At 49.9% G+C, this 19,652-nt stretch overlaps 3 protein-coding genes across 6 annotated transcripts in view; 1 reads left to right on the forward strand and 2 right to left on the reverse strand.

Annotated features, from left to right (window-relative positions):
- Positions 1–3,150: 3,150 nt before the first annotated feature.
- LOC104008032 (uncharacterized) lies at positions 3,151–3,827 on the forward strand. The gene has a single exon (XM_016960499.4). The coding sequence runs from the start codon at positions 3,213–3,215 to the stop codon at positions 3,825–3,827; it is 615 nt and encodes a 204-aa protein (XP_016815988.3). The 5' UTR covers positions 3,151–3,212.
- Positions 3,828–5,153: 1,326 nt separating this feature from the next.
- GPR107 (G protein-coupled receptor 107) overlaps positions 5,154–19,652 on the reverse strand; it is an 86,871-nt gene continuing 72,372 nt past the window's right edge. For 2 of the 4 annotated variants that reach the window (XM_009457495.5, XM_009457494.5), the window contains 3 exons: positions 17,731–17,814; positions 16,535–16,656; positions 5,154–10,296 (listed from right to left, as the gene is read on the reverse strand). In XM_009457495.5, coding sequence (XP_009455770.1) covers positions 10,200–10,296; positions 16,535–16,656; positions 17,731–17,814 — 303 coding nt within the window. In that variant the 3' untranslated portion in view covers positions 5,154–10,199. Of the gene's footprint in view, positions 10,297–16,530; positions 16,657–17,730; positions 17,815–19,652 lie in introns of those variants that run through there. The other 2 variants (XM_054658471.2, XM_054658470.2) reach the window with 2 other exon arrangements.
- On the reverse strand, positions 7,846–8,343 carry LOC104008030 (uncharacterized). Its single transcript, XM_009457497.5, has one exon. It carries the CDS (start codon positions 8,341–8,343, stop codon positions 7,846–7,848), a length of 498 nt encoding a protein of 165 aa, XP_009455772.1.

A 19,652-nucleotide genomic window follows, 5' to 3' on the forward strand; every position in this document is an offset into this window, starting at 1 on the left:
AAATTACACTGAATTTGTAGATCAATTTGGGGAGTATTGTCATCTTAACAATATTGTCTTCCAATCCACGAATATGGGATGTCTTTCCATTTATTTAGGTTTTAATTTCTTTCAACATTTTATAGTTTTCACAGTATAAGTTTTGTAGCTGTTACATTTATTACTAAGTATTTCATTTTGTCGATGCTATTGTAAATGAAGTTCTTTTCTTTATTTTTGAACTGTTTATTTTGTATAGAAATACAATTGTTTTTTATCTTGATCTTGTACCCTCCTGGCTCACTTCTGTAATCTCTATACTTAACACAGAGGGCAAGCACTTTCGAAGAGTCACCCTGGCTAACACATGGCAAACAGGCTGGAAGCAGGGCAAGACTAGAAGCCTGGCTGCCAGCTGGCAGGTGGCTGGTGCTGTCATTTAGATGAGGGTGGCTGGCCTGGGCAGTAGCAGTGGGGACAGAAGTGGGTGGGCTTTAACCACAGGACGGGGTGGGGGTGGGGAGAGGGAAGCATCCAGGATAAGGGCCAGGTGGGTTTTTGTTTTGTTTTGTTTTGTTTTAACCAGGATCAGGGAGGAGCATGGTCATTTCATTTTGAAAGTATGGCTTTTGATGTCTCTTTAAAACAGGGTGGTTCACACCTGTAATCCCAGCGCCCCGAGGCAGGTGGATCACTTGAGGTCAGAGTTCGAGACCAGCTTGGCCAACAGGGTGAAACCGTGTCTCTACTAAAAATACAAAAAATTAGCTGGATGTGGTGGCGGGTGCCTGTAATCCCAGCTACTCGGGAGGCTGAGGCAGGAGAATCGCTTGAACCCAGGAGGTGGGGCTTGCAGTGAGCCAAGATCGTGCCACTGCACTCCAGCCTGGGTGACAAAGCGAGAGTCCGTCTCGGGAAAAAAAAAAAAAAAAAAAAAAAAAAAAAAAAAAGGACCAGCCCAGGAGGCAGCAGAATGAGCCATGAGGATCTCAGGACAGCGTTAGGCTGAAATAAACTCCTGGGTGTCAGCCAGGGAGTGGGAGAGACTGGGCAGGGCTAGAGCTGGGACAGAGCCCAGGACCCGGCACTAAAGGGTGGACACGAGCTGACCGTGGCCACACAGCTGAAGAACCTGGAAAACCACAGGAAGTTGAATTTGGTCGACGGAGCATATGAGGAGTGGTGGCGGGCATCTCAAGAGGGGAAGACTTTCCCACTGTGTTATAAGCTGCTAAAGTCAAGGAAGACAATAGTCAAGCCCCCAGAGGTTGCGAGTCACTCTAGCCAGACCGTGGCAGGGTGGAAACCAGCCCACAGTGCACCGGGGCGTCTGGAAGATGAAGCAGGGAAACTCAGAGAGCTCTGAAGGGGGACGGGGGCCTGCAGCTGTTTTTTTTGTTAGCTGCTTTTTGTTAATGGGAAAACTTGAACAAGCTTGATTGCTTCATGGAAGGAGCCAAGTGACATGCAAAGGGGAAAGATGCAGAGTAAGGGGACCGAGGGACAGCGAGATGGCTGCAAAGGTGGAGGGAAGAAGTGAGTGGGAAGGGAGGAGACGCGGTCCCGCGGCTCAGCTGTGCCCCATGGCTTTGCCCCGTGCTTGCTCCCCTCCCCAGTACTGTTCTCTCCCGTGTGGCACAGCCAGGCTTACTCCTCATTTCATCTGCAGCCCTGCCCATACCAGCGTGTGCTGAACGATGTTGAACCTTAGGCGACGGGGGCCAACTGGAACCAGGGCTCTGAGTGACAGAGACGCAGTTATGTCTAACGACATACGCTAGAATGGCTGATGCAGGGCGCAAGCTCGATTCCTGCAGATGTGTGTTAATGAGCAGCTCCCTCATTTTTGCAAAGGTCAGCATTCCTTTGGCAAACTGGGAAGGAGCAGTTTAAGGTGCAGCTCCCAAGTGGGTCACACCGACCCCCCAACATCCAGTTCCCAACTGCTAAGCGTGCTTCTCTTCGTGGGGGTGGGCGGGCCAGTGCCGAGGGGCTCAGGACGGATTCTCAGAAACGCCCCACCATGCAGGTGGCTTACGGGAGGGCAAAGCCAATGCCAGCCTCCAGGAAGGAAGTCTGCGCTTTCTTTCCTTAGGGTAAGCACTTACCCAGCCTCCTTGTTACTTAGCCTGAGGGAGTCTACAGCTACCAATCTGCCGACCTGACAGATTCCTGGTGAAGGGCAGGCCACCCAAAGGCAGCTGCGAAAATTAAGGAGCCTGGGTAGGGGCAGGGAGGATCTACCCAGGGTCCTGGGGCCTGGGAGCAATAGGCTCTTCTCAGAAACACATATTGGGGCCAATATCTGCTCTGGATTTAGCCTGCACTGCCTGTTTTATCAGAACAAGCAGAAATCCCCCGGCCTCTCGAAGATCAGGACCCAATTATTTCTCTGACTTCAAGAGTTTGCCTACCAGACTAGAGTTGTTGACCGCTATGTTTTTCCAGCTGCCAATCAGAGTGGACCAGCCGGAGATGACCAATCACATGACAAGACTCCTGCACAAAAGGAAGAAATGAGATGCTGCAGCTGAGGAGGGCGGCCAACCTGGGAGGCATCTGGCTCCCCTGACAATGCCTGCCGATCGCCAAGCTGGCTTCCAGACCTCCTGGGACAGAACTGTTCCTCCCAGGACGCTGGTGTAGGTTCAAGTCCAGTTGATATTTACTAAGCAACTGCAATGCCCAGGCCTGTTCCAGTGCTGCAGAGAGTAAGTGCTTATGGGTGCTTATATTCAGAGTAAGTCAATACACCAGCTTCGTATGACCTGCGTCTTCGGGGCCAGCAGGGCAGGTTGGCCTCCTCAGCCTCACACTGGAGCTCCTGGCTGGCTGGTGTCTGCGGTCAGGACCCTAGTGATGGGAGGCTCAGCAAACAGAGGAGGCAGAGGGGCTGTTCTGAAATGACCTTGAAACGACCTATCACCCTCAGAGGTGGTCTTACTGAAGTCCAGCCCGCCACAGGCACTGAAGGGCTCTCATTTGCTGAGCCCTTGCTTTGCGCCAGGCGGCTCTTCCTCTGCCGACACTGATCAAAGGAGGGTGCGAGGCTCAGCTACTGAAGCCGGGGTCAGACTTGCGGGCGTGGGCTTTTCTAATGCCAAACCCACGGGCGCCAAGGCTTCTCAAGCTCATCCTGTCAGCCCCTGAATTTCTAACTGGCAAAGCTCCACGCTAGCGGTGGGGGAAGAAGGAGCCAGAGAGACCTGAACTGCAAGGGGACCCCACATGGGATGGTTCAGGGGAGCAGCAGGACAGCCAGGCCCCTGCCAGCACCCGCCTGCGGTCTCTCACCTGGTCCCCATTGCAATGCCTCCTGGCAGGACAGAGCCGCTGACTTCTGTCCCATAAGAGCTGTGTGCAAGGTGGGCCCTTGTCTGTGTCGCCAGCTGAAGACTGACCCAAGACTCGGGAAGAGAACTGGGTTGGATCTGTTCTCAGTGTGGTCCAGATCTGCCATGTTGGCACCAGCTGGGAGTGTGTTAGCAATGCCGACTCTCAGGCCCCCCAGGAACTCTGTTGGGGATTCAGGTGCTTGCTGTTTGAGGACCACTGGATTAGATATCAGCAAGGTCCTTCCCGAGTCTTTTCTCAGCTGTCCCCTTCTCGAGTTGCCTTGGCATCTCTCATCCTGGGTTCTGAATCCTGGACTCCCCACTCTCAGGACACCCCATGCCTCCTACTCATGCTTTGCGGCACAGGCAAGGCCTCCAGAAAGAGCTGCGGGTGGGGCATGGCCACTAACTGGGAAACCTTGGCCATGGACAGGGATTCTCTCTCCTTCTCATTCTGAAATCCTACGATCTGGTGAACTGAGGTTCATGCTCACTTTTTTTTTTTTTTTTTAAGACAGAGTCTCACTCTGTCACCCAGGCTGAAGTGCAGTGGTAGGATCTCGGTTCACTGCCAACCTCCACCTCTGGGGTTCAAGCAATTCTCCTGCCTCAGCCTCCCGAGGAGCTGGGGCTACAGGAACGCACCACCACACCCGGCTAATTTTTGTAGTTTTTAGTACAGACAGCGTTTTGCCATATTGCTCAGGCTGGTCTTGAACTCTTGACCTCAGGTGATCCGCCTGCCTCGGCCTCCCAAAGTGTTGGGATTACAGGCGTGAGCCACTGCACCTGGCCCATGCTCACATTTTTATAAGCACAACGGCAGTAACCAACAGAGCCATTTTTCTGAGGCCTTCCTGCGCCCGGCACTGGGCCAAGCCCTTGACTTAATCCTTATTATCCCAACAAGGTTGGAGTCAGCAGGCCTGGGTTCTTGTCTCAGCTCTGACACCTACTAGCTAAGGGGAAAAAGGGGAAGGATGTGGGTGGGCAGTGGCAGAACCTTCTTTAGGCCCCAGTTTTTGCGTTTTGAAGGCAGGGCTTTGGAGGGATGAATCACAAATCAGTATGCTGTGTGAAAGCAGCCAGACACGAAAGAGGGCACCCGGCGCAGTTTCATTCACATGAAGTTCTAGACGAGGCAAATGAGACTACGCTGGAATCAGAGCCGGGGCTGCGGTAGTTTCAGAAAGGGGGCAGTTTGGACCGGGAAGGGGCAAAAGGGGGCTGCGTGGGGTGACGGGCACGTTCCATCTTGATTGTGGTGGAGGCCACAGGACCGTACATCCATTTGTCAAAACGCAACAAACTGTACATTTAAAAAGGATGGATTCTACTGTAGGTCAAATATGCCTCAGTTTAAAACATTCTTAGTAAAATATGGGCTTTGGAACTGAATGACTTCTAAAAATGCTTTGAGTTTAAAATCCTGGATTTCTCTGCTTCCAACATGGGGTAACCCAGAGCTATTGCTAACCGATGCAGGAGAAGGTGCATTCGCGCCTGTCACAGTGCGGGCTCTGCGCCAGGCCTGCCATCTCCCCTCAAATGGCAGCAGTGCCCCGACACTGGTTCACAAGGCATCGCCCGCCTCCAGCGTAAGCAGGACAGCGGCAACCTACAACCGGTTTTCAGTTATCTGGGTCTTAACTGCGCTGCCACAGATCGGCTAAGATGCCTGGAACTTCTCTAGTAGGTGTCACTATTGTCAGTAGGAGCTGGTGGGAGGCAGTTAACTAATTTAATGAACAAAAATCACAAAGAAAAAAATTATGAGAGGGAGGTGGAGGAGAGAAAGCACCAGGAGCCGGCGACTCCCTGCATCTCATACACACACGGTTCTGCCAGATAATCTTTATTTTACACATTTGCAACACGGCAAGAGAATTCACCCCGTACATCACCATGATCGGATCCCCCACCCATTATACGTTGTATGTTTACATAAATACTCTTCAATGATCATTAGTGTTTAAAAAAAAATACTGAAAACTCCTTCTGCATCCCAATCTCTAACCAGGAAAGCAAATGCTATTTACAGACCTGCAAGCCCTCCCTCAAACGAAACTATTTCTGGATTAAATATGTCTGACTTCTTTTGAGGTCACACGACTAGGCAAATGCAATTTACGATCTGCAAAAGCTGTTTGAAGAGTCAAAGCCCCCATGTGAACACGATTTCTGGACCCTGTAACAGTATCTTACGTGCTCCAAAGGCTGACCTTCTGGAGGCTCACCGCCTCATCTGGCTGCTTCCTCCAAAATCCAAAACCTTGCCTCAAAATGAGCTGTCCTGTGGGTGAGTTGGCTGTTCTGTTTCATTCTGACCATTCTGACTCTGCCCAGAACGCCGTCCCACCTGCAGACACCCTGCTGCCAGAACTCCAACAGGTCCCCGAGGTAGCGAGGCCAAGCCATGCCCATTCACTCCTGCACCATCTCAGTGTGCTCCCTCACACAGGGCCTGAGATGTGTGGGGCCCATGGCCTGGCAGTGAACCATCTAAAAGCATTGTCTGTTTTTCAAGCATAAACCACGCAGAGAGGCTCAGATGCATCACTGGGCTACAGAAGTGGCCTCTGGGGAATCTGGAGTATGTTCAGCCTGCGGACCAATAACTACGTTCCAGGTGGTGACAAGTATTAGCGTCAACTCAGGTAGATGCCTTTTAAAAACGCCCTGCCAGAAACACCCTAGGGAAAACTGGAGTGAAGAGCGGGTCTTTCAGAACATTTGGTACGTTCTGGATGAATATCTTTTTGATATACCAAGAGGTATCAAGTCAAAGTCTCACTTCTATAGCGAGGAAGCCATTAACTTGCTGAATCCTAAAGGGAAGAATCAAGCCGCAGGCCACAGGCATCCTGGACTTAGCTTACGTGAGTCTTACAAGGCCAGGGGCGGGTCAGAGAAAAGCAGAGGGGTGAAGTGTGGAGTGTGGAAGCAGGGGTGCAGGAGTGTGCTAGATCTGTTTCCTTTGAAGTACAGCAGCTTGGCAGCATGAAGCATGAGTTGTTCCACTGTTCTACTGGGTGTATGGAGCTGGGCCAACAACCTCAGCAGACTATCTAATGTTCTAAGAGCCTTCCTCAAAGAAAATGTTTCAGGACGGGGGAGAAGGCCAGAAGGCATCTGCAATTCCAACAGGCATCGCTATGCTCTTCCTTGGTCTGTAAGGGCTGGATGCCTGGAGTAGACTGTTTTAAGTACCAAAACAAGACACCCATTTTAGTGTGGAGGAAGACCAGCCTATATGGCCCAGAGCAATAATATTTGGCATGAGTATGCCACTCTTGAGAAAATTCTCCTTAGCTTAGAAAATGCATCTTTCACACAGCTGCTGGGAGAAAACGCTGCAATGCACCAAAGCCTTTAGCCCGTGTACCCAGAATGAGCCTATGTGGGATCAATAGGCACGGGGAGAAAGACGGCAGAGAAGGGAAGAGGAGGGAGGAGGAGGGAAGGAGGAGGAGAAAGAGGTGGAGGAGGGAGGAGGAGCGGAAGGGGAAGGGGGAGGGGTAAGGGCGAGGGCAGAGGAGGAGGGGGAGGGGATGGGGAAGGGGGAAGGGCGAGGGCAGAGGAGGAGAGAAGAGGGAGGGAGGGAGGCTGTGGAATGAGAGACAGCAGAGACGGCGATGAGGTCATCATGCAGGAGGAAATCTCACCCACACGAGGTGGACTTACGGGGCTGTGTGCTGCCTGGGCAGGCTGGACATGTCCAGGGCGGGGAAACCCTGGATATTTCACTCTAAAGTGGTTTCTTGAAAGAAAACTCAACTGACTCAGGCCATGAGCATCTTTTACACTGAAGCAAGCATCTCCTCACAAGTGCCTCCTACAAGTCACTAGAGTCATATTCAACATTACAAAATGCAGTGCTACTTAAATTTTAAAGCACTGAGGGACCAAGAAATGGGCTGATCAAGTCCTTGGCCACTCACTGTTAAGAGCCAGGATTTACAGATCAATGACTGTTCCTATTGTCCAAGAAATAATTTTCTAGCAAAGCATACACACTTTATTAAATTTCACAGCCGGCAGCGCTTTCAGTCCACAACAGATTTCTCAAAGGAAACATGGGTATTTTGCGTAGGCAGAAACAGTGAGGAGTACAAAGCAAAGCTATAAATACCACCAATGGTTCTGCTATGTGCATCCGATATTTTTTGCCCGATCGCTGAAATACTGCAAGGGCTTAACCATTCAAACACCGCATGACAACGAACCCAGTGGACTGTGAAACTCAGGCTGCAGGAGGGTGGCTTGTCAGCTGGTGAAGCCACTTGGCTTTGGACTCCATCGGTCATCTTTACACAAGAGCAGAGATGAACGGTGGGTCACGGCTATGATGTGAAGGAGAAAGAGAAGACACACTCACAGAACAGGATGGAGAGCTTCAATAATTTTTTAAAACTTGGAACCACCACCCGCTTTCTCAATCTTGGGCTGGGGTTTTGACTTTTCTTGATCATCAATCTGACTTGAAGCTTTTTACCAGTTACAATACAGACATGGCCAGATGACCTGCTTGTTAGGAAGGCTGTGGCCATCTTTGTTTCTGAAACAGTCTTATCTCATCTGTCCACTGCTGCTCTGGAAGGGTCAGGACCAGCACTGCAGACACTCGGCCATGCTGTGAGTGAGCCCAGACATACGCGTGGAATCTGAACACCCAACGCTGGCGTTCCCGTGCCAGTCTGAGGGCTGCGGCTCCAGCGCTTGTCCACACACACGCCTGCCTCTCTCTAGTTCCTCCACTGCCTGGCTTCCTTGCTTGCAAAACCCAGCATGTGAAATGAGGACACCTCCACGGAGACCCTTCCGAGCAGGGAGGTTTCATCACACCTTTCGTTCTTGCCAAGGAGTCTATCGCCTCATCCACAACATCTGCTTGCGGGAGAAACAGCAAATGTGTCCCTCTGAGGGAAGGACTGAGGAGGGCTTTGGTAGTCACAGATTGAGACACATTTCTGCGAAAACTGGTATTATATTTCTGCACAGGAAAACAAAGTGTTAAAAATATTCCCATCCTCCCTCCAACTCTCTTCTGTCACACAGTCCCAAGTGAACTTGAAAAAGGTCCAGAAGTGAACACTTAGGGTGCATTTACCCTTCTCCTGAAGATGGGAAGACACATGGATGCTTGCCTAAAATATCTGCCGAGAGGTGAGCAGCTGTGGCCTGGGAAGGCGCTTGCTCTTCCTCCACATCAGCCAGAAGGCAGATCGCACCTTCAGAGAACCCTACAGAACCCAGATGGCGAATCAAAGTGCAGAAAAAGAACACCCGCTTCCTCATTAGTCATTTAGGAAGATAAGACAGCATGGGACAGGGAGAAGAACTATGTTCTGAATGGAGACTTTTTCAGGTTCCCAAACCTGGGACAGTGAGTGTGACCCCACATCCTGTGGCTTCTGCCTGACCCTTCTAAGCCAGAGGTGAGAAAACAACTCCCAGAGACCACGACTCTCACCCCCGGAGGTACCTGTTCCCCTGCAGGTGTGGCTCTCTGACAACCCCCAGGCAGGGGTGGGCTCCAGCTTTTGGAAGCAACCCTACCTAGCTGGCCCCCCAAGCATTAAGAAGCTTCCCTGATGGGGCCATGTTTTGGTCTCCTTTTAAGCCCTCAGTCACAATGGACCTTCTGAGCTTGTCCTACTATTGAGATGATTTTCTCTCTGAGTTGCAGTACTGCCCAATTTAGGTGGCTACCTGTGTTCATTCAAGCTCTGGAAGTGTGGAAGGGAACTTAATCATTGAGTTTCTGTGAAATATTTTGCCATCCTAAAATCCCTGAGAGTGAAACTGTTGAATCATGCTTTCTTCACATACATACTCTTGGACTATGGGGACCAAGTCTGTTGAATTCATCTATTTAGAAATCCTACTAGCCTACAGGAAAAGCTTTTTAATGGGGATGATTTGCTTGGACTTAAGTATTTGCTTAAATACTACCTATTCTGCCCCCAGCTGCTCCTTAAGGAAAACTTTCCATTTCCCCCAAAATTCTGATCAAACACAACAAAGCCACAAGCATGAAGGGAAGCCAGACAGTGCTGCTCTGGGCTGTCAGGGAGTGGATGTCCAGGCAATGCCACAGGATAATGCTTTTTGAACTTAAAAATACATTTCTTTCCATCCATCAGGCAACATCTCAGTCAGAAAACCACCTCCCACCACCTGTGCTGTGCCACAGGGCACGATTCTGACAGCGACATCACAGCCTTCTTTTCCTGTTGGAAAGAAGACCACTGGGCCTCAGGAGCTGCTGTCCTGGTCACTCTCAGCATCTGGAATAAGGGTCTGGGGCAAAGCCGAGGGCAGGAATCCTGGGGCAGGTGCTACATCCTAAACTGGGTTTTGACTTTGCTTTCCAAAGTCACCTGTTTTCATTCATTTTTGTCTCCCAAACAGGCAATGGCACTCTCCCTGCCCTTCTTCTTAAGTCCCAGGGTCCTCAGTAGACATTTCCTAAAGCATCAGACAGACACCTCGCACCCTCCTTCCCCCTCCACCAGCCGTCCTTGCTACACTTCCCCACACATGGGGTCACAACTGCATACACCTTAGAGCTCCGAAATGAAGAAGAAAAAAAAGAAACCTAAATTAAAAATGAATCTTCCTTTTCTCTTCCTCTCCTCCTCCCTGTGCCCGCCCTCCCATTCCCGCCTGAAAGAGGATCCAGCTGCCTCTAAACAGCCACAGATCGTTTCCATAAAAGAGAGTACAAAATCAGGTTTCCGCGGCACTGTGCTCCAGCCATGTGCCCTGGAGTCACTGTCGGAGGTGCCAATAGTTCACTGTAGGAGCTGCTCCTGCTGTCCAATAGGACTATGAATAAGTTAACAGTTTCCTTGGACAGTGCCATCCTCAGGGTCGGCTCTGTCACACGGCGCCTTCCCACTCGCCCTGGGGCTCCACGGAGCCGTTGGTCACCTTCTTGACTTTCTTCATACTTTCCATCACCCCAGATGTTGTCACACTGAACAAGGAAAGAAAAAACAATTAGGAACATCTCACAGTCTCTTAGTAAAAGGCCATCTCTGCCACAGCACGGTGGTTAGGACTGATGATGGGTGTTGGTTTTTGAAACAGACAAAATCTAAGTGTGATTCCTGGTCCGTTCCTTACTAGCTGTGTAACCTTGGCCAAGTCACTTGACCTCTCTGTGCTTAAGTAATTCTCACTTTCCAGAACTGTCATGAGGAAAAATGAGATTCTCCAGAGTGCCTAATCAATAAACACCAGCCATCATTATCACAATCATCATGAATCTTTTTGTCACAGCTTGCAGAATTTTTGTGGCGCACAGATATGTGATAGTTACGCTTATGAGACTGAAATCTGACTCTTAATGGACATTCAGAAAAGAAAGCTAATTAGCCAACCAGACATTTTTAATAAGCAGCCACAATGGATCATTTCTGAGCCAGGGGACAGAACCACAGGTTTAGAGGAACCTTCCAGGATCAAAGATTCTTTGGCCACTATAGACAGAGAACTGGCTGCTTTCTGCTAGCTGGGGCTGGGCCATGTGGCTGTGCCTCAGCGCGTGGCCTCTGCCTCCACTCTGTGAGCTCCCGGGGCTCTGTCTCTGAGGAGGCCCCATGGAGCCATTCGTTGAAATCAAGGATTAAAAATGGAAGATCGCTGGTCTCGCAGGGCATGAGGAGCTGAGCAAGGCAGCCCTTTCCATTAGAAGGAATCACATGCATGGGCCCCACCTTCTCAAGAGGATAATCTCTTGCCTCACAGAAGGTGAGCTGGCCTATGAGGGAACTGGGCGGCTCTGTGAGTAGCAGGAGAACTAGGCAGAGATACTGGGTGTCAAAAGCCGCTTGGCCCAGCATCTTCCCTGCACGCGAGGAAACAATGAGGATTTATGCTCCCCCATGGTGGACCAAAAGAAATTTCCTCATCAGTAAAATAAATTCAATCAACTCAACAGGCTCTTTCCAAGGACCCAACCCATCCCTCTGCCAACTACCTAACCCCTTCCCCTACAAATGGCGACACAGTGGCCGTATATGTGACCCATCTAGAGTGCATGCAGCTGGACCTCATGGTAAGTAAATGTTTGTATGGGGTAAGGGAAGAAAACTTCCCCCTCTTCTTCATCTCTTCATTCTTGCCATTATGGTGCTACCAGGCCCAGGCTCAAAGAATCCCCCGAGCCGGAACCTTTCTCAAACGAGTCCTTTAGACTCACAGGTTATTTGTACTTATGGCAAAGTTGGGACAAGGTATGTGGCCAGATCCCATAGATGCTATAAGTGACTCTAAAAGCATCCCCTAAGACGAAAATGCCTCAGCTGAAGCCGCCCAGCGTCACTTCCGGCCAGCTGTCTTGTGTCTCAGGCCTGGCCTCTTTAGGAAGACACTTGCCCCAGGAGGGATCCATGTGCACAGGGCTGCTCCTGAAGGGACCTTCTCTAGACGGGGATGCAGGAGGTAGGGCCTTTGCATGAGCCAGAGAAGCCCCTGCCCCGAGCCACGAAGCAGCCCCCATGCCTCTCCACAGCGACTGAGACCACAAAGAAATGCGACCCCACGTCTTCCAGAAACACTCCAGTAATCACACAGCTGTCCTGTGGTTACTGCATCTTGTTAAAAAAGGACAAAGAGTTCAATGCACGTTGATTCTAAGAGGCAAAGCGCATTCACTGTGACCCAGGTATGGGCCTGACGGCAGACTTGGGAGAAACATTTTCTCCCTTTCTTTCTCTAAGAAAATACTCCTTTCCACATGGTGGGCCAAGTGAGAAAACAACTTTTATTCTTCAAGACAGGCCTCATGCTAGGTCATCAAGGAAAAAGAAGTGGTCTTATTGCTCTTAGGAGCCCACAGCCCAGGAGAAGAGATGGTCTTCCACAGCAACCCTGCAAAGCCACTTCCAACAGAGACAGGAGTGCTGGGAACCGGGTTCGGTGATGGCTCGGGCTGAGAAGAATCCCTCTGCTGGGGAACCGGGGAAGCCAGGAAGCCCGTCATGAGATGCAGAGGATCTGGCCCACAAGATGGGTGGGAGGTCAGGGGAGTTTCCAAAAAGAAGAAATATAACAGGCAAAAAGCATGAAGGAAAAACCCAGGACATTTCCCAGGGCAGTCAGGGAGTGCTAAGTATTTGCAGTGTGTGTATGTGTATATATATATAAATATATAATATATATATATATATATTTTTTTTTTTATTTGATTTGATTTTTTGAGATGAAGTCTTGCTCTGTCACCCAGGCTGGAGTGCAGTGGCGCCATCTCGACTCACTGCAACCTCCGTCTCCTGGGTTCAAGTGATTCTCGTGCCTCAACCTCCCAAGTAGCTGGGATTATAGGTACATGTCCCCATGCCCAGCTAATTTTTGTATTTTTGGTAGAAATGGGGTTTCACCATGTTGGCGAGACTGGTCTCAAACTCCTGACCTCAGGTGATCCACCTGCCTCGGCCTCCCAAAGTGCTGGGATTACAGGCATGAGCCACTGCACCCAGCCTACAGCAAATATATTTTAATACATCCAGCCAGTCTGGGAAGGAGAGTGGCAGGGAGAGAACCGGGGCGGACACAGGACGGCAGGGTTGTTGAGGGCCCAGTCTGCCTGGTCACCCAAGGATGGCCCTGATTCTTACTCTGGTGGTTCTCAGCCCTGCCTCCTGCTCAGGCTGCCCTGGGGAGTGAGAAAAGCACAGATCCTGAGCCCAAGGGGTGAGAATCAGAGTCTCCAGGGGTGCGGCCAGGAAACCGGCACTGCAAAAACACTCTACAGGTGATTCTAGAGCCCAGGAGAATGGACAGGAAGGGCTGGGCACACCTGTATTCCCAGGGCAGCTCACGCCTGCATTCCCAGCACTTTGGGTGGCTGAGGCGGGAGGATTGCTTAAGCCCAGCAATTTGAGACCAACATGGCAAAACCCTATCTCTACAAAAAAATACAAAAACATTAGCTGGGCATGGTGGCATTCATCTGTGGTCCCAGCTATTAAGGAGGCTGAGGTGAAAGGATTGCCTGAGCCCGGGGAGCTCAAGCCTGCAGTGAGCTGTGGTAGTGCCACTGCACTCCAGCCTGGGTGACAGAGTGAGACCCTGTCTCCAGGGGAATAGAAGGATGGACAGGAAGGGGAGAGGATCGGGAGTGAAGAGGTCAGCCACCACAAAGCCCAGGCACGAGAGAAAGAGGCGGGGTGGGGCTGGGGTGAGAGGCACAAAGTGAGGCCTACAGGACGTTCCGCATGGGCTGAGGAAGAGGGAGGTGGTTCAGCCATGGCTGCAGGAGACTGGGTGGATGTCCGTATCACCAAGGCCTATAGGGAACAATGGGGAGAGGCGAGCGTGGTGTGATGCAGGAAGACTGTGGCTTCAAGGCTGAGGTGACGCGGAGCAGGAGGACAGGGCACCTGGCATTCGGGAGGGGCCGGGGGCACTGAGGGGGCAGCAGGGGCAACCCTGGGCTTGGGTGACTCCTGGGAGTGCGAAGAGGGAGAACGGGAGTAAGGGTGTGTGGTAGCGCGGGAGGTTGTCACAGGCAGGGCGGGTGACAGGGATCTTCAGTGTGTGGCCAGGACTGGGAGTGGCAGAAGTGAACTCAAGGAGAGGAAGAAACCTGATGGCAGATGCCCAGGGTGGGGTAGGCGCTACATCCCGTTCCCCCAGCAAACCTCCGGGAAGCTGAAGGGACACCTGGGGCCCCCACGATGTGAGGAAACCTGGCTAGCCCCCTGCAGACAGGGTGCCCGCAACGCTCCTGGAAGCTCAGGCTCTGCAGCAGTGAGAAGAGAGACCTGGGTCAGATGAACACCCAAAAGCCTCCCTGGCAGGAACACACGGCGGTGGGGCTTCAGCAGCTTCACAGCCACCTCACTAGGTGTCCTAGTTTTGGTGCAGACACTTAAGGGACCGAACAGCTGAAGGGCCAACATCCGACCGCCGCAGATAAGCGTTCTTTCCTTGACATCTGAACAGTAACCCCCTTTCCTTGCAAAGCCCCAAGTCTCTGTGCTTGCAACCAAAAGTGCCAAATGGGACACAGGTTCCTTCTGCCACACAAGACTGCAATCAAATGTGGCTTGGGCCTAAATGGTCCACGGATACATGCGTTTTTTTTTTTTTTTCTTTTTTGAGACGGAGTTTCACTCTCATTGCCCAGGCTCGAGTGCAGTGGTGTGATCTCAGCGCACTGCAACCTCCGCCTTCCAATTTCAAGAGATTCTCCTGCTTCAGTCTCCCAAGTAGCTGGGATTACAGGTGCCTGCCACCACACCCAGCTAATTTTTGTATTTTTAGTAGAGATGGGGTTTCACCATGTTGGCCAGGTGGTCTTGAACTCCTGACCTCGTGATCTGCCTGTCTCGGCCTCCTAAAGTGCTGGGATTACAGGCATGAGCCACTGCACCCAGCCGATATATCCATTTCTATAACTAAAAAGTGTTTTCTGGACTGGAAATGTGGGGAGACCTGGTGAAGAGACAAGTCTATTAGTCCCCAATCCCCATCTCCACACTCGTTCCTCGCCCACATGAAAGAACGCAGGCAGTGGTGAAAGGTGAACAGCAACCATGAACGACGACAGCGTTCTGGAATGGGAACCCCAGGGAGAAAACCTCCTGGCCCAGGAACCCACACCAAACATTTCCTTCCACTCTCACTCCTCAAGATGACAGAAGTAATTCAGATCATTGAGGATACCCACAGCCTAGGAGGCAGCTACCAAGTCTGATAATTGAAATCGCATCCAATACTTTTTAACTTGCTGATTATTGACCGGTAACTTCTGTTGCCAAAACTGGTAGGCCTAAAGAGAGATGGTCAAAGAAACAGAAGGGGAAAGAGAGAGAAAGTCAGTGTTACTTTGGACTGTGCCCTCATACCCAGGCCCAGAGAGAGAAGCTGTGTCAGGCCTGGTGGGGTAATGGCTGCACAGAGGGCAGCCGCGTGGGCCGCGTTGTCAGAGAGAAAACAAGCACCAAAACAAAATTTAAAAAAAATTGTTGCCATGAAACAAAAATACCTTCATAATGCATCCAGGCTCCAAGATGTAATGGCTGAGGGAAAGGATGTGGGAAGCGGGAACCTCCCATTACCACTGTGGAGTACAATGCAGTAAAGGAGACGATGCTGCGACCCAGCCACTCGGCTTCTAGCCGCCTACCCAAAGAACCCCGTGTTATGTGGACGGACCAAGCCAAAGGCTCCCAGCAGGGGAATGATAAACACACCACGTTTTAGGTTATTTCCTGATGCTGCTGGTTACCTGACATGTGTGCCTCTTCAACCAACAGACACTTGCTCAGATCCTGCTACTTCTAGGAAAGGCACAGCTGATGGGCCTTCTGCACTGCTCTCCACTGTTTAGAAGGAGGCGTTTCTTCCTGTGCATGGGGAGATGCTGTTTGGTGCCCATTGGCAGGACCTGCCTTCCTTTACTGTTGCCGTGGAGCTGAGCACAGAGAGCTGTCCCATGCTGCCTGACCCGCTGACAGCCAAGCAGAGCCTAGCATGGGCCGAGTCTCAGCCTCTGAATTGGGAAGAATTCAAAGGCTGCCAGGGCTGGGGGCAGAACACTTGATACCAGTGAACCAAGAAGGGAAAACTCTGCCTTAGGCTAATCATCAAACATAGCACTGACCTGGCTTATCAAATTTCAGTTAACAAGCAAATATGCTTAATCACTATTCATTTTTCTAGACAATGATGGCCCTTTCCCAGAAAATAGGACCCTAGAGTCATTCACTGTGTGACTCAGAAAAGCCCCTATTAGTGCTATATAGGTCAAAGTCATTGTGCTGTGAAAAGCCATGTAGTTATCTGACGATAGAGGATGTCTGAGGATCATTAGCAGACTTAGATATGACTCAGAAGATTCCATTTTCAGACGTAAGCGCCTGATGGCAGGCCTGACAGAAAGTCGGCCCCTTGTTCTCCCTCGTGAACTGGCCACGTATATTCCTAAGTTCTTGCCACTGAGTTCTTGAAAGCAGGCTCCAATGATGCTTAGTGGAACGGCAAGTTCCATCTTCCCTGACAAGACCCAGCAAGGTTTGGCAGATACTATACTTCGAACCAGATCAGACAGCCTGGGGCTCCAGTGTCCGCTTCCTTCTGCTAAAAACAGAGGAACCACCCCTGCAGCCACGAAATGCTGAGAGCAGCCGGCCCGATTCACACTGTGCTGCTTTGAGTTAGGCAAAGGGGTCAGGGCTAAGGAAGAGGGAAGAGAGATTTCTTACACAGACTCCATTTCCAAGTCTTCTTCTTCCTGAGAAAGTTGTAGGTAGGGGTTATCTGAAGCCGGACGGAATTTATACCCCGTTAGAACAAAGAAGACCAGTGTGGCCGTTTCATCCAGGAGCTGCAAGTTTAAAAACCACCCCAAAATAAAGAGATTAGCAACAATGTTCTTCAGAAAGCAGTGGAATTCAACAAACTGACATATTTCCCCACAACCCCCCACTCGATGGTTCTTTACTCAGATGCCACTTCCTGCTACAGGGTATTTTCCTTAGACTTGCCGAGGCCTAAACGAGGAGCGTCCAGCCCAGGGCTGACATTTCCGAGGCCGTGCTCTGCTGTGCTTTCACCAGTCTTCATGGGTAGCTTTTAAGAGCTCACCACATACCCACTTCCTCCCAGAGTGCCTACAGCACCCAGTGAGTTATTCAAGAAAAAAGTCATTTGGTGGCTTCCTCTAGTAGTTAGGCTAGTTCTAGTTTATCGCAAAGATACTTTATTACCGAAATAATAAAATGGGCAAAGAAGAAGGGCAGCCTGAATTCTAACTACTCAGCCCTGTAACTAAAGGAAAGGACCACATCTCATCTAAGTTCTAATGATTCAGGGCAAATCTTTCTCTGCCTGAAGCTTTTCTCTTGACTTTTAAGACTGAAAACTAAAATCAAGAATGCAATTATTTTCAGATTCCTCATAGAATCCAGCAGCATTTCTGGACAAACAGATCATCTCAATTATAGGCCAGAAGAGATGGAAGGAGGCCAAGCGTGGTGGCTCACACCTGTAATCCCAGAACACTGGGAGGCCGAGGTGGGCGGATCACTTGAGATCAGGTGTTTGAGACCAGCCTGGCCAACACTGCGAAGCCCCATCTCTACTAAAAAAACAAAAATTAACTGGGCATGGTGGTGCATCCCTATAATCCCAGCTACTCAGGAGGCTGAGGCAGGAGAATCGCTTGAACCCGGGAGGTGGAGGTTGCAGTGAGCTGAGATTGCGCCACTGCACTCCAGCCTGGGTGACAGAGTGAGACCCTGTCTCAAAAACTAAAAAAAAATTTTTTAGTTAAAAAAAAGAAGAGATGGGAGGTCTTAGTGGTCATTCCCAGATAAATTAGTAACAACTGTTAAGTTACACTTCAAGACTTTATCCTCAGGCATAAATTCTCTGGCATTCTGCCCTGTGAGCAGCGTACCTGGTAGAGCCACTTCCACTGGAATGGAACAGCGAGTTTGAGGAGAAATGCAATGATCCTAGTGAAGTATATGTAACACACAATCTGCATGAGGAGGAAAGAAACAGGAAATCAGATCAACATTAAAATTAGGACACCACTTTAACAATTTGCTTTCACAAATGAACTAGGAAACAGAAAACAGAATCACTCAAAGAAAAGTATGTGACACTTATAGTGTGAATTAATACATGCAGCAGAGAGACATGGCTACTCTGCTAGTTACACTTGAATTTCTTCTCTCTCTCCAGGTGACCAAGATATTGCTAACAGCCACACCCACCGGGAGCACAAGACACTTTAGTCAGGTTGTTCTTAACCCTTCCTCACCCTATCCACAGACATAAGCCCTTGATTTCAATCTCCAAAGATTTTATTTCTTATTCTCAGGCTTTGAGGAATATTTACCAGTAGTAATAGCAAAATAAAGCCACACGGGGAAATCACTGACTTCTGTCCTCTTCTCTGGCAGATGCTGCAAGCATTCGAGGTCCACACTCACAGAAGTACAAATACTACCAAGTTCTCTAGCAAGACAGGATGCCTTCATTTCTCCTTGCAGTGACAAAGACTCAATGTGCTGGCCACTAGAGCATGGCCTGTGCAAGGGGACTAAGCTCAGCTGGCCTGCTGGTCAAGGACCACTCATTATCACTGCATGCAACAAGAGAGGTTCTGTGATGACTTGTGCCTATTTGGTGGATGATATAAAATCCATGGGAAAGAAAAAAATAAAAGAAAGAAAGAAAAAAAAAATCAACCCCAAGTGGAGTGTCTGCTCTTGCATCTCTCTCTACCACTTAAGTCTGATGTTTGCGTGAGCAAAGGAACTGTCTGAAGTGACAATGCCAAACTCACAGATGAGAGACTTAGGAAACAGGGCCGGGCGCGATGGCTCACGCCTATAATCCCAGCACTTTGGGAGGCCGAGGTGGGCGGATCACCTGAGGTCAGGAGTTCGAGACCAGCCTGACCAACACGGAGAAACCCCGTCTCTACTAAAAATACAAAATTAGCCAGGCGTGGCATGGTGGCGCATGACTGTAATCCCAGCTACTTGGGAGGCTGAGGCAAGAGAATCGCTTGAACCCAGGAGGCGGAGGTTGCAGTGAGCCGAGATCACGCCATTGCACTCCAGCCTGGGAGACAAGAGCGAAACTCCGTCTCAAAAAAAAAAAAAAAAAAAAAAAAAAGACTTGGAAATGTTCTTTCAAGACTCAGGAAGCAAACTAACTCTGGGAGGCCTGTACCTTATATATTCCAAGAAATTATGATCCTAATAATTTCTAGCAAGCTCTGTCTTTTGGTGCTAGCTGATAGAACTTTTCATGTCCATCAGAGTCCTGTTTTAGGTTTTAAAAAAACTGTCTTAACTTTTCTGTTCTTAAGGAAAATTTATTACCACAACATGTAACTAGTTTTCTGCAGAGAAATTTGAAAGAAGAGAGAGGTAGATACTCCAATATATATATATTTTTTTTTTTTGAGACAGAGTCTCGCTCTGTCGCCCAGGCTGGAGTGCAGTGGCACTCTATCTCGGCTTACTGCAACCTCAGCCTCCTGGGTTCAAGCAATTCTCCTGCCTCAGCCTGCCAAGTAGCTGGGACTACAAGCACATGCCACCATGCCCAGCTAATTTTTTTATTTTTTATTTTTAGTAGAGATGGGGTTTCACCATGTTGGACAGGATGGTCTCGATCTCCTGACCTCGTGATCTGCCTGCCTCGGTCTCCCAAAGTGCTGGGATTATAGGCATGAGCCACCGCACCCGGCTGATACTCCAATAATTTTTTAAATGAATAAAACAAAAATGGCTGCAGAAGAACATGACAGTGTGATCCCATTTTTCTAAATGAGTAAAAATAGTGGCTGGGATCGCACCA

The sequence above is a fragment of the Pan troglodytes genome, chromosome 11 (assembly GCF_028858775.2).
Source record: "Pan troglodytes isolate AG18354 chromosome 11, NHGRI_mPanTro3-v2.0_pri, whole genome shotgun sequence".
In the NCBI taxonomy this organism is placed as follows: domain Eukaryota; kingdom Metazoa; phylum Chordata; class Mammalia; order Primates; family Hominidae; genus Pan; species Pan troglodytes.

What these genes read in the sequence shown, in the direction of transcription:
- LOC104008030 (XM_009457497.5), bottom strand. Translation starts at nt 8,343, where the DNA reads ATGGGAATATTTTTAACACTTTGTTTTCCTGTGCAGAAATATAATACC.
- LOC104008032 (XM_016960499.4), top strand. Translation starts at nt 3,213, where the DNA reads ATGGTTCAGGGGAGCAGCAGGACAGCCAGGCCCCTGCCAGCACCCGCC.